Consider the following 15,056-nt stretch of genomic DNA (forward strand, 5'->3'; position numbering starts at 1 on the left):
TATAAGCTGCGTTCCGGTCGGAAGTGTCACGTCATTATAGGTCGTCGGGGAGCGGCCTGCAAACGCACGGCTCGACGGACTTATTTCGTTCGGACGCGTCTGACAGACTGCCGCGGTCGCCGGACGTACACCCTTCCAGCGAACCGCGGCAATCGTCGTCGTCACTCTGGACGGTCAGCGGTTGCGAACACGTCGAGCTCAAGTCGTCCAGCGCCTGCGGGAGCCACTGTTCGAGCGACGTACTCGCGGCCGACTCGTCGACGCACACGCTCGGCTGTTCCGGCACGACCGCCGCTATGTCACCGTCGTCCGCGTGACTGTCGAGCGAGTCGTCAACGCTGCCGTCGTCCGTGCCGTGCAGCCTGTCGAGCGAACCGTCAGTGCCGCCGCCGTCGTCCGTGCCGCGCAGCCTGTCGAGCGAACCGTCAGTTCCGCCGCCGTCGTCCGTGCCGCGCAGCCTGTCGAGCGAACCGTCAGTGCCGCCGCCGTCGTCCGTGCCGCGCAGCCTTTCGAGCGAGCTGTCAACGCCACCACCGTCGTCAGTGATGTCGTGCAGCGTGTCACGCGACAGCGACGAGTCAACGACGGCCACCCCGCCCGCCGGATCCTCGTCGTCGACAGTGTGCCGGCGGCCATTCCGGTCATCGTCCCACGACGGCGACGGCCGCACGTCAAAAGCTCGGTCGCGCCGAGGAATCCGCGCCGGCGCCGGTCCCGGTCGAATGGGCACGGGCAGTCTGGAACCGGCGTACAGGTCCACCGGCCAGTCCTGTCTGACGGGCGGTTCGGGCCGGCTCGGACGGGGCACCGGTATCCTGGACAGCGTCTGCCCCGCGGCGGACTGGTTCCGGGACACGAACCTCAGCGGTGACAATCGGCCGCCGTTCTGGGTGCCCCAGATCGGAGAGCGTCTGCCGTCCCGACCCGGCGGTTCGCCGTTCCGGGCGGCAGCGTCGCAGTCGTCGCTTCCGGCGGAAATGCAGTAATTATCGGTTCCGGCACCGGACCACTCGTCATGATTACACCGACCGCCGCCGCGTAAGCAGCACGCCGTAGATCGCGACGACGTAGTGATGGCCGACAACCGCGGACGGTCCGACGGCTGACTTGTCGGGCCAACCGACGTAATCGCGGTTTTTGGTTGGACCGTGTACGGTGCGGCGCAAAGTTGACGTTGGCCGACAGGTTCTGGAAACGCGCAGTGTACAATATCATAACAGTTATATAATATAATGCCTACAGGTGAAACTATAATGTATAAAGACGAATGACTGATGATAATATAATGAAGTACTTGTACAACCGCAGTCGCTAACGATATTCGTCCGTTTCGTAGGCGTATTCGTGACGGGAACGTCTTGGTCTTCGTCGGTTGCACGGCCGCGTGTCTCGGCAACACCGTCAGCGATCTTACCATCGTCGTCGTCGTCGTCGTCGTCGTTCGGACGTGGTTCGAGGACGATTCGTACACTTCCGACGTATATTGTGCAGTTTTTCGCGTTAATGGTTCGATCGTCTGACATTTTTATGACGTATTATACTATTGTGCAATAATAACATAATATTTATTTATAAATTCGAGTTAGCTAGTATAGCTGTAATATGTAGTCATTATATTATTAGTATCTATACTGGGTATAAATTATAAGTAGGCAATTGTTACAATTTCGAATTGGAGTGTTTGTTGTGAAATGACTTGTTGTGAAGAAACAAATTCTACACGTGCAGTGATATTTAGCCAACGCATATAATAGCAAAAAAATAGAATGATAAAATAAATTAAAAATACTTGATTGCCTATGTTAGTATTAAAGGTACATCAGCAATATTATAATATTAATAAATTAATGTTCATAAATAATTAATTTAAATGACAAACCAATGAATTCCCTAATCTATCGGTCAACACATTGCTAATATATTTTTATTTATATCGTATACTCGTATTTATTATTAATTATTACCATCATTGTATGTTATATACTTATATACCTACCTATGTATATCTAATATATATAGATACATATTTTCGCGTGCAATCGTGTATTATGATTTTTTTGTGTCAGTAATAAGCATGGTAATAATAGTAGGTACGCAATTGTACTAAACCATACAATTTAGGGCCTCGTATACTCTGAATTACTGATTATATCAATAATATACTTCTATAATAATTATTATAATAATTCAAATAGTAAATTTAAGTTTGTTACATTAAGGTAGGTAATAATAAGGTAGGTTTAATAGGACTATTGCTATAGCTCTCCTGTCTCCACAACTATTATACTTAAATAATATTCTACTACTTCATATTCCTGATATATCGGTAGGGATTTTAACACCCAACTTCTCTGCGTTCTTACCTGATTATTAGACATAGGTATTATAAGGTACCCTATATAGGGTAATAATATATATTATTTGTATATTGGGCTTGTTTAAATTAACAATATGAATAATAGCAATAACAGTTATATTTCTGATAGTTCTTAATAGTTAATGCATATACTGTTATTGAGAAGTGAGAATTGAGATAATATATTTAATTGTTGTTCCGTGTTACATAATATGTATTTATAAATTTATTATTATTTATTTTATGGGCTGTTAGAGTACACGGGACCTCGTCTGTTTTTCAATGGTACCTATTATCCATGTAAAACGAATTCTATTATCAGTCCAATGGTAGATGCAGAATATGAATTTTAGGGGCTTCCAAAAAAAAAACCCTAGTTCAAAAAGTATTAGGAACAACTTATATACATACTGTATTACAGAGCCGTAGCCAGAGGAGAGGGCCCTGAGGCACGTGCCCCCCCATAAATAAAATATTCTATGAGTACTACATGACATATTAGTTTATTTAATTAAATTTTTATATAAATAACATAGGAATGTTGTCTGAGAGAGGGTGAGGCCCATGCCGCCCATGTGTCCCCTGGCTTCCCTACTGCAAACTTTTTTATTCGTATACTAATAAAACGCCTTTACGGCCGTTGTTTAGAATCTATTGCAGACTGCAGTTAGACATATTTGATAGTTGACAGTGTTGAGTATTGACACTATATAATATATATTATAGTGTGTATTCACTATTCACTGTGTATAATAATAATTATAATTCATAGGTATTACTGGTACTAGGTAGGTATGCAATTACCGAGTACGTACTTAAGGTGTGGGTACCTGGGTGACTGGGTCTATATAATTAGATAAAACTGGCACTTAGTAGCCAGTAGGTACCTATTAATACGATATTATGAACAACGAACATCATAATACTTTGATTGTTGATGACCAAGTAATTGTAGAAACAAATAGCATAGATGATAGTAATGATACCATTGATTATAAATAGGTATTATTTATTTTAAAAATTTTTAAAATTAAAAATCATCAAAAATCGGTTAAGGAGCACTATGAAACAAGATCGTCTCGAGTCATTATTAATTATATCATGCGAGTCCGACGTCGATGTGCACATAGATAATGATAAAGTGGTTGATGTTTTTGCAAAATCCAGTTCAGTATTACGCAAAAAAAACTTATTGGTTAATAATTTATTATATATATTATATGGTTAGACATATTATGTACGTATAAAACAATATTTTTTTAAAGTTTTATTAGAAACGTGCTGAATAAAATTACCTACCTGGTTTCGCACGTGTATTATATTTGTTTTTTCATATTAAAATTATTATTTTTGAATATTATGGGTGTCTAATTATCAGTCATCTCCGGTGAAAATCGATTTCTATATACCATTTATTATACCTATATAGATAGAATGTCCAATATTATTTACACAAAGCGCATTATTATTATTTTATTATTACAATATTGTTTTTATGACAACGCAATTTGAATGTTTGAATCAGATAGTATTTTACAATTTTCTTACGTAATTTTCTTATTATTTTCCCCATTAGAACCTACTCCGAGATGTGCTCTTTCATTAAAAAAAAAAATCAAAATAATCGGTAATGACGTTTTCAAGTTATGTCGAGACCTAGAGAAATAGGGCTGCATTTTTATATGTATAGATGTTGAACTTGGACCTAATGGAAATAATATTTTTGAGGGTGTCTAGGTAGGGGTCGGTGGATTGTTAAAATTTGTGTTTGCACCACCTATTAAAAAGTAGTTCGGCACCACTGATGCAATATCTTTATAATTATTAAAACATTTAAAACTTGAGGCGATTTACAATAAACAAAGTACAAGGTAAAACATTGGATAAAGCAAGGTTGTATTTACCCCAACCTGTATTTAGTGGTGGTCAACTTTATATTGCCGTCTCCAAAGTTATTTTTTTTGAAAAATTAAAAATGCAAATAATATTAAATAACAAAAAAGAAACAATGAATATAGTTTAGAAAGATATTCTTTATTATAATAATATACAATTTATGTATATTCTATAACTAGTTAAAAATCTAACTATATTTCCAGCTTCATAAAGGGCTGAAATAACAGTAAGTACTAACTGACTGTACAGTTGTATTAATTTTATTAATAAGGAAATATGCTACAGAACACTTGAATTTCTCACTCGGATTATTAATTATGAATATTAAAAATTCTTAAGTTAACTCTCCATTATGCATATGAGCAATACCAGCAATATCGCAGTAGAATCCCATAAACTTTACCATTTTCATCTGGCCAAAATTCACCTCTAACAGATAAAGCATCATAAATTAAAGCAATATACCTATTATGTTATATGTGAAAATGCAGATATTTAAGTTTTAAGTTTGTGTTTAAAATATTCCATGACTTCATATAAAACACCAAGATTGCAGTGTCTATTACCAACCATATACAAATTACGAGCGGATTATATAGTGCACTTCTTTTGCGTATAAAATCTCGGTAATAAGCTCGGGGAGAATAAAAATAAAATGTTAATCAAAATTCACGAATTTCCTCAGAGTATGACTTGCAGTTTGCTTGATTTTTTTTTATATTTACAATTTCATGTTGAAATAATATGAATAGTAGTAAAGAATTAAATTGATTTTTATAAATATCTTCTACAATATCTTCAATTAAATCATTTTATCTTAATAAATTTAACTTTTTTCTTATATTACTTACTTGATTATCACTTCTCATAATTTTTTGTTAAAAATATTTTATTTTCTCTTGTAAATCATGTATTGTCTTATTCAATTCTTAACCAGTTAGTTTTTTCTGGGCACTAACATTAGCAAAATTCTTTTTTGTACCATCTGAAGCATGTACATTTGTATTACTTTGAACAGGTTTTAATACATCCTATACAAATATTTATCAGTATAATATGTATTATGAAAATAAATTTTATTAAATATGCAAATAAGCACTATAAATTACATTATTTATAAACTTAAATACCAATATGTTTTTTTTTTTAATTTGGAATGTTCTATTTAAATATTATTATTTTGTGTTTATTACTTGAAGGTCTAAATCATCCTTAGAATCATTTTATAAAAATAATTGTATTCTAATTTATTAAATATAAAGTGAAAAGTTTATACATGATATTTATGAAGAACAAATTAAAAATGTTTAAAGAGATTTTATATTAATGTAATTTGTTTTATATTGTTCATATTATTTATGTAATGTTTTTTGTTATACAATAATAAATAATAATTATATACCTAATAAATTATTAGTATATTAAGTAAATTAAAAACAATTCTTACTTGAATTTGAACATGCCGTTGCATAATTTGCCTTTCTTTACCTTACAGCAGATAGACCAAACAGTCTCGATTGGCTTTTTTAACTAGGCCTCAGAGTATGATGTCCAAATTGGACGGAGAAGACTATTGTATGACAAAAATGTATTTTTTAATATTAATATTAGACCTAATTCATGGTCTAAGATCTAAGCAGGAATCTACGGTTTAACGTCTTATGTTTATCTTTGTAGTAAGAACCTCAGGTGAGTCTTCTGTCCAATATAAGACCCAGCTAACTAACTTGGGAAAAGTGAAGTATCACAAAGTTGTTCATAAAGATTGATAGGCAGAGTTGTAGTTGTAATGAGGTAGCATGTGCGACATGTGGTCTTAGATTCATTAGGTTAGGTAATATTTTTTCAATAAAACCAATAGATATTGATTAAGTAATCTCTGCAATGTGATAGATCAAACGTTATTTAATTTGGGAAAAGTTAAAACATCAAAATATTATTTTTTATGTATAAAAATTTAATGTGAAATTTAGAATGGTTCTATTGTTCTAATTTGTGCAAAAGGGTTTTTATTAAATCAAATTACGAGTGCATGGTATCCTCTTCATAATTAATAAACTTTAACAATAGCACACTGACACACCAAAGTTAGGTGCTTTGGAGTTGAAGACTCCCTTCAAAAACATATTATATATTAAACTAAACATTATTATATGGTATATCGTTTCATCACAAATATATTACAGATTACAATTTTTTCCTGTTTAACCAACAACAGAGGAGGCTCTGTGTGAACAATACTATTTCAGACCTTTGCCACAAATTACAACCTAAACTAGGAAAAAAGAAAATATTTGTAAGATTCCCCTTTTACCTGAAAAAAATTCTAAGTGTATAACCTGACTGTAAAATGTAAAAAATGTTGAACTAAATAAATTTAAAATGTAAGAGAGTGGATTCTAGTAAACTTCACAATGAAGTTTTAGAAACTGTATCGGATAAAGATTGACACAGATAATAATTGAAATTTTTGACGGGTAGCGTTCTGCTATTTCTTTTTATAGTCACATACAAATGATAACAATACATAACTAGGCACAGACAAATAAACGACAAACAGTAAGTATACAGGCGTACATAGGAAAATATCTCTATAAAAACATTTGGTATCAAACCTCAAACATCTGAACGTACTAAACAAAACCAAACATGCCTGGCGTTTGCTCTTCAAAATTGAAATTCAAGACCAGCAATATAGTATAGATATAGAAATTATGAAATAATGAAAAAAAATAAATAAATGATAAATTATGAATTTTGTATCAAAGACTCATGTACGGAAGCTAAAGAACAAGAATGTGTTAATGAGATTTTTATGGCAGTTTCAAAAAGAAAATCTAATCATGACTAAAGATAAAATTTGAAAACAATTTTTAAAAAATGTTCTAATATTGTTTTGTTGTATTAATTACAAAAAAAGTAAAGTAGACATTAATTAAAATAAAATATTTAACACAAAACACAAATGTTTATTATTTTATTTCTTATTAATAGGTTAAATTTTAAATTATTCCACCTAAAATCTAAAAATGTTATCATTTTTTACTATAATGTCTGATACTAAATTTCGATTGATAGTTCTATTTTGATAGGCTTATTTTTTAAACAAAGTTCTTAGTTGATTAAAATTCTTAGAATAAGCCCTGTATCACTCATTAGGTTAATTAATATTTTCAATCCAATTCAATTACACAATTTAGGGGTAAACTTATTACACAAATATAGCATTTAAGTAACTAGATGTCAAGCTATTTCTAGAACTTGACTCCAGAATTTAAAATTTATCAAACATGACAATGATTTATAGTTAATAAACTACACAGGTAATATATAAATAATACAAATTAAAACAGATTTTACATGGATTTTTTTTTATATTTGTATAATAAATTGAAAACACATTTTTTTTTTAGAAATAATATTAAATTGTTCACTATAGCGTACATAATAATACAAATAAGGAAAATAAATATGAAAAGCATTTTTTAATTTGATTAACTTATTATAAGTATTATAGTTACAAAATACTGAATGGTAAGATGAAGGTATTTCATCTTAAGATAAAGAAAGAATTGTAAAATAAATGTATATAATATGTGGTGATAGATCAAAAATGCATTAAAAACAATTGTATCATTATCCAGTTATTGGTGGTACTAAAACATATAAACAGTATTATTCTAAATAATTGCTAAAACTTTATTATCGGTACAATAATTCACTAAAATAAAATTGATATAAATTATAGGATATTATTCAGAATGGTCCCCATAAGCTACAAGGTAAACACAAAAAATGAGGAAACCCTAGATCATTCTGTATATTTAATTTTAATTAAGAAGACAATTATAGCTAACATAATTTTTCTATAGAAGTAAAGTTTAAACTTTGTTAACAATTTTGAATTTTGTATAATTCTGACATTTTAGACTATTTTTGGAATTGAAAAATGCTGTTATTGAAAAACCACCTTTAACATATTATTATTATATTGTTTGTAAAATACATAATTACTTTGAGATAAGAATTAATTTTTAAGATACTTCAGTAAGAAACCCATGGATTTTAAATTAAAAACAAAATGTACTTTATACGTTCGCATCACATACCACCGATTCTCTCTTGGTATATTTCAATTACATCGTCATTCATCATGCCTAATGATTTTGGAGTATCTATGTCAGTTATACGATGACCATCAAACACAAAACGTAATTCATTCACTTGAAAACCCAACTTGTTGCAGTATGAACGTTTCAGGCGAAGCAAGGATGTGGCGGCTTTTACACGAAAGTGTACTTCGTTAGACATATCAGCAGTGATGACGCGCAGGCGGATGTACTCCTCGATAGTGGCCGAATACTTTTTTTCGACCACCTCATTTGATTCACCAGCATTTGGATCAGCCGCAGGCATGCTCTGGCCGTCGATATCAATGGTTTTATCCGTGGAACTGGTAGCTACGTTTGTTGTCATCGAGGTGGATTGTTCTGCACCTTGATTTTCATTGATGATTGACGACATTCTCTACAGACATTAAAAAACACGTTAAAATGACTTATATGTCTATAAACTTATAAGCTAGTTAAATGTTAGGTATGCGTCCCTCCAAAATATCGCTAGTTCCGTTAATACTCACCGCTACGGTTTGTTGACGTTCTTAAGACAAGTGCGGTTTTGGTTTCTGGTGCTGGACGCTTATGACTGTCAACCAAAGTTAATTCAACTATAACGCTATACAACAATTGCAGGATTACAATTTGTTTAATGCGACGCCAAACGTGCGATAATACGTAAACTGTATTCTACGGGAGAGAATATAGTACAAGTATTAACTAGTTTAGACGCTAGTGACTACAACAAACTACGACTGCAACAAACTACAACGAATAGCGTACTAACAACACACGTCACACGTACACACAGTATGAGTTTACAAGTGTCAGTGTGTAAGTGTGTAACATATAATAATAATATTATCAAAGTAAAAGATGGCCGACATCAACATATACATTAGTATTAGTTTCGTGCGTACCATACACCCACAAACTAAAAAATCAATGTACGGCGCGTCTGCGCGTAGAGAGACAAACCGTCAACAAACATTGGACAAAGGAGATACAGCGGCGGTATACAGTGTTACCGTTATAACAAAACTGAATTATGTGAAATTGCAATTGCGGTTATAATTTATGATTATTTATTTACACGGAAAGTAAAACGTATACAACGTTCCTGAGATGGCGTCGCGCGCCGACGCGGCTGGCTATAACCACGCCCATCGTCTACGCGACGCGGCCCGCGGCTTCGTATTCCCGGGAGAGGTACGTCATCGTTCACGGACCGCCGTTCGGAACGTCCCTCGTCAATGCAGTAGACCGTTTCTTATATTATTATTTTGATTTCGCAAATTTATTTCCAAGCACGCGGCGCACTCGCTCCTGGCTTTGCGCTCGCTAGTCACAACTTACTAGAGCTCTTATTTAATGTAATATGTGTACCGATAAATAGAGTACTACTTCTAACTTTTATAGAACAGCATTTACGTTTATAGACTTATAGTGACAAACCAACCCTAAATGATACCAACATATTTTCTGTATATTTCTAAAATGTGCCCGCTCTTAATTACTAATTCATATAATTACCAAACAGACTAAATATATTATACAATAATTCGTTTTAAATGTTTTAATAATATTATTTTTTAGTTCTCCCGCACTATTATAAAGCACGCAAAAAATGCGGTTTTCGTTCTTTGAACCAAATTTGAGTGTCACTGTCCTCTTGTATCTTTTACAATTTGTGAAAAATTAGACCAACTTAATATTTCCAGGAAATTTGTTTTTTTTTCTTCGATCTTTTTTTAGAAATATGAATCAATAAGAGGTCGCTTTCCAAATTTACCTTAAATATTTATGATTTAAAGGTTATTATATTGTACTAAATAATACCAGTTAATAGTTATAATAAATCAATATCAATTAAATAATAAATTAATAATTTAGTTTACCTGGACTACAGTTAGTTATCGTTTTGTGAATTGTTCTTAAATATTGTTTCGAATTAAAAGATACAACAGCTACCTCCACTCAGTGGAGGCAGATTTCACTCTAGTTGTAAACTACCTTTTTCCAAGAAATTCAATATTTTACCTGCTACGAACTTTTATACTAAAGCATTGAACTGTTCACATATATTATTATTTTTGTTCTCTATTAAACTATCTTCGTTAAATACAAGCCACGATGTATAATTTCTTATCTCGCACATTATTCCAAAGATTTTAACCTCGGGAACCAGGTTTTGTTCGTTATTTTTCGACCCATTACAAAAATAAGAACTACAATTTATATGTTGACCAAGTCAATGGTATGGCGCATTAGCAAGATCTACAATATGAATGATAGATACAATGAATACCTACAATATTAAAATACAATTAATTTTGCTATATTTTATTTCTGAATTAGGTATGACTTATTTTTTTGATTTTGTTAATTTATTATATACAAATAACGTTTAAAAAAAATATTTAATGTTTAGTTGCAAGCATTCAAAAATTATAAGAAGGTACCTATGGTATTACCTTTAATTTTGGTGATACCAATTTTATTTTTCCAATGTAAAACAAACTTTGTCACGTCTCCTCTAAACCTCAAAATATTTCCTAAAATAAATTTACGTATACGGGAGGTAGACATTTTGTGTTTCTGGCTAGTGCTGTAAGTTAGTAGCATAATTACGCATCATATGGTTTCAGCACTCTATTTTACGAGTATGAAAATTAGGATCTTATGGTTGAAATTCATTCAAACGTTTTGTGACACTACTGCCCCCGTCGCCTATTAAATTTTAGTATAAAAATAGTTCTAGAATTAATAGTTTTTATACATTTTTTTTTATATACATTTATTTTACCAAATAAACAATTATACTACAGCCCATGCATTTCTATGTTTTTCCTAAAGCCCTCGAGCACACTATCCGCTTCCATACTAGTTGAAGATTTAATATTTATGCCAATTAAGAAAACATTTATGTTCAGAAACAATGACTTGATTACTATTTTTTGATCTTTGGTATATAGTACAATACTGTTTCACATTCCGATAAAAACTACTTTTTATATTTTGAATCCGATTATCGTTGCCTATAAGTAATTTGATACAAGAAAAATGTAAATTGATGTACTTACCTAAATGCTTACTTATATGCTATGTAATATGTTTATTGTTGGATGTGTACAATTATTATTATTGTCTGTACTCTGTAGATATAACTTACTGTACCAGATAACGCATCGTATTTTGTTCTATAGCTGCGTTTTGACCATTAGCCATATGCAACAACAGTTATAATTGGTATATCATCTACATCCATACTTCGCTACACTTTAAGACAATTTTTTTCTTCTTCGCCCGCTTGTTTCATCTCATCCCGCGCAATACCATGGACAGTGTCTGATACTCCTTGTATTTTTAAATAACTTGTTTTTGATACTGTAAGCATTTCAAGAAATTCCATGAGTTCTGATAATTGTGTGTAACCAATACCTACCAATCGCTTGACAAGCATGCACAGCAGCTTTTTTTACGGGACATTTTTCCGTCTTTGGATTTTCGGTGTAAATTTTAGTTTTACATTTAAATGTTTAAATTGACTAATAACCCATTATTTTTTCGGATTGATACTAATTGATGTTCATAAATGAGCAATCAAAACCACCTTCGTGTACCATCGTTTGTAATTGATAGATAAAATATAAAATGTCAACAATTCTTTGGCCATTTAAAGGTATAAGTTTATATAAAAAAAAAAATAAAAGATAATAACAATAGGCAACTATAATTAATGTGAACTCATACTCGGTAACGTTTATATATAAATCATCAATGACGGACTGAATTTTAGTCAAATCTTCACAATAATTATCCGGATTAAGCGATTTTGTATTAGTTACTAAATAAAAATAAAGTATCTAATGGATATTAAAATAGAACCGTAGGTATAGGAAAAATAGTATTACATCTTTGCTCACTCTAATCGAGGACATAAGGCCTGATCGTATTCAGGACAAATCAATGTTGCATCTAAATTACTTCATAAAATAACAAAATTAGTCGATATATTAATAGTTTAACTTAAATTAGTTTAAATATTTATACTTTATATCCGATGATAATGTATTCACTACAAACGATACAGACGTTTCATTAAGATCTAATCGTGTACTAAAACACTGCATGCAAAAAAACTATGATCGATTAAAATATAATCCAAAGAAAATACAAATACGCATACTTATTGGAAACAATTGTAGTTGAAGTATAATTCAAAATCATATTTTCTGCATTAAAAGACGGAATTACATTATTTAATTCATTAATTAAATCTTCATTTCTAAATAAATATAAAATCAAAACAAATATGGAAAAAATTAAATATCTTAGTCCGTGACCCAAAGTATTCGCTATCTCTTTCAAACACACTTGTTGAGTTTTATTTACATTAGTTATAAATGTTATAATATATGTTGTAAACGTTCCAGTAATATTAATAATTTATTCTGTGTTATTATACAGTTCAAATGTTCAATGCTTAGGACTAGGATGTATACTAGATAAATGTTATCAGTGTTATCATATTTTGATTTTAAGCGACTAATATAGGTAATTTTATACAAAATTAGAGAAAATTTGATCCAGCAAAGATCCATTCGTGTTAAGTATTATTACCACTTACCGCGCTTATTTTGTAACTAACGTGATTTTTATCATTTGTTAACTATTTATATTTTTTCATTATTCCTTTTGTATTTATATTATACGTTTTTTTGACCATCTGTAATTTTTATATAATATGTTCCTTGGTGTACCTACTTTTTAATCGATCTTGTTTCAGTGGTGTCATTTTAGTTTTTGAGAGGAGGGGTAAAAGTTTTGACCAGCCCATAAAAAAAAAATACATTCGTTAACAATTACATTTTTATCTCAATATAAACAGTCTTCTTACCATAGATAGATATCCGGGGAGATGACTTTGGGGCTTAGTCCCCAAAAATCGAAGTTAATATGTTATACTTGTGTACAGAAAGGTGTGGCGAGGGTGAAGCCCCTGCAGGTCATTTTACATTGGATTTTTATAGCCCCCCCCTAAAAATTCAATCAAATGTCCGCCTAAGCTTCTTACATAATTTTATTCATACTAGGATAGTAACTAGTATTTATATCTCAGATAGCCGTGATTACTTTAGGTATAAATAACACATTTCTTTGAGAGATAATAATGACTTAATAATACATATATAATAATATGTAGAAGGATACCCAATATTATCTATTATCATTGAGTATATTATATTGTATACTCAATGCTATTAGCTACTATATAGTATATATGATGATTTATTTTGTGGAGAATTTTACCTCAAATTATGTCCTATTTGTGCCAAATATGAGTATAATGCCATTTACAAAAGGGCCTTTGCCGACCCGCTAATGACAAAAGGGGCAAATACCCACCCTGTCACCCTCAAATGACGCTACTGTTTTGTTTTCCTTCGCCTCTGAGGAGTAGATACAGTGTCTTGGCCGCGCGAAACTAGTTCTCTTTTGACCTTTATGCTTGTCACTTTCGTATTCGTAAATCGTCATGACAACACATGTGCTTTTAAGTCCTTGAGCCTCCTTATGATTTATGTCTAGTCTCAAGATCTAAACTATTTTTATATAGAATAATAAATTCTAATCAAACGCAACCGCGTTATCCTCTAAAAAGTGGTTTACTCTTATAAATTTAAGCTATAGCCTTATATTGTGTCAACTTCGTATAGATCGGCCCAAGGCTGTAACTGAAAAAAAATTTCGGGGAATCCAAATTTTTTTTTATATATAAACGTTGAAAATGTATAGTCAATAAACTATATTCTCCACTAAAATATTTCTACTTTTAAAAATTTCGGGGGAAGGGGGGTCCCGGACCCCCGGACCCTCCCCACAGTTACGACCTTGGATCAGCCAGATCTTTATTTGTGCTTTTGTGTACGCTGAATGCTAATGCCTTGAAGGCAATTACATTTACTTTTCTCACGCTCAGCACATCTACACTGTAGCCAAACGGATGTAGTTAATATGTTTGCGACACTTGCGTATGATAAAGTGGCAACAACATTTTCTTAACGAATTCGTGGAAAAATCAAGTTTTGGAACTAGGTTACGCATGATGCATGAACATGACTGAAACTAGTGAAACCAGATATTGCTTTCCATACTCTATTTTAAATAACAATGTTAATTGTAATAATGTAATTCGTTGTTTGCGAGTAATATACCTGCTCTTAATTTTTTCGTTTTTAGAATAGAAACATTTACTCTCGAATGGCACTATCGAACTATACAACCGTGATCGCGATCGAGTCATATCGATTTATAAACTGAAATATTGAGAATATTTCAAACGTCTGAACCTACAAATGATTGTCGTAAAATATAGATGTTTAGTGCCTATAGGAAGAATCACAACAAGCGCTCTTGAAGTAGGTATGTAATTGTATGATGTATAACGAATTAAAAAACAATTGTGAAACAAATTATTGAACTGCATTAATTGGGTACCGCTTGGGCACTAGATGCCTCCTCGTCGCAGCCTGTAAATCGAAGATAAACATTGGACATCCTTTGTTCTGTTGAGTAATCTGTATGTCTTAAGTCGTGGTTGACTTGTAGGTGTCGTGGCATATTAAATTGACAATTGTACAAATTATAATTATATTTAATTTTTCATTGACGGCCGACGGGTGTGA

General features: G+C 32.7%; 1 protein-coding gene across 1 annotated transcript; it reads right to left on the reverse strand.

The window, feature by feature from the left end:
• Window positions 1-7,761: 7,761 nt before the first annotated feature.
• LOC132927597 (small ubiquitin-related modifier-like) lies at window positions 7,762-9,302 on the reverse strand. The gene is made up of 2 exons (XM_060992153.1): window positions 8,892-9,302; window positions 7,762-8,779 (listed from the first exon to the last, which is right to left on the reverse strand). Exon 2 carries the CDS (start codon window positions 8,774-8,776, stop codon window positions 8,354-8,356), a length of 423 nt encoding a protein of 140 aa, XP_060848136.1. The 5' UTR covers window positions 8,777-8,779; window positions 8,892-9,302; the 3' UTR covers window positions 7,762-8,353.
• Between the last annotated feature and the right edge of the window lie 5,754 nt (window positions 9,303-15,056).

Source organism: Rhopalosiphum padi, chromosome 3, assembly GCF_020882245.1.
Source record: "Rhopalosiphum padi isolate XX-2018 chromosome 3, ASM2088224v1, whole genome shotgun sequence".
NCBI lineage: Eukaryota > Metazoa > Arthropoda > Insecta > Hemiptera > Aphididae > Rhopalosiphum > Rhopalosiphum padi.

Excerpts from the sequence above, each read along its gene's own strand:
- LOC132927597 (XM_060992153.1), bottom strand. The coding sequence starts at position 8,776 with ATGTCGTCAATCATCAATGAAAATCAAGGTGCAGAACAATCCACCTCG.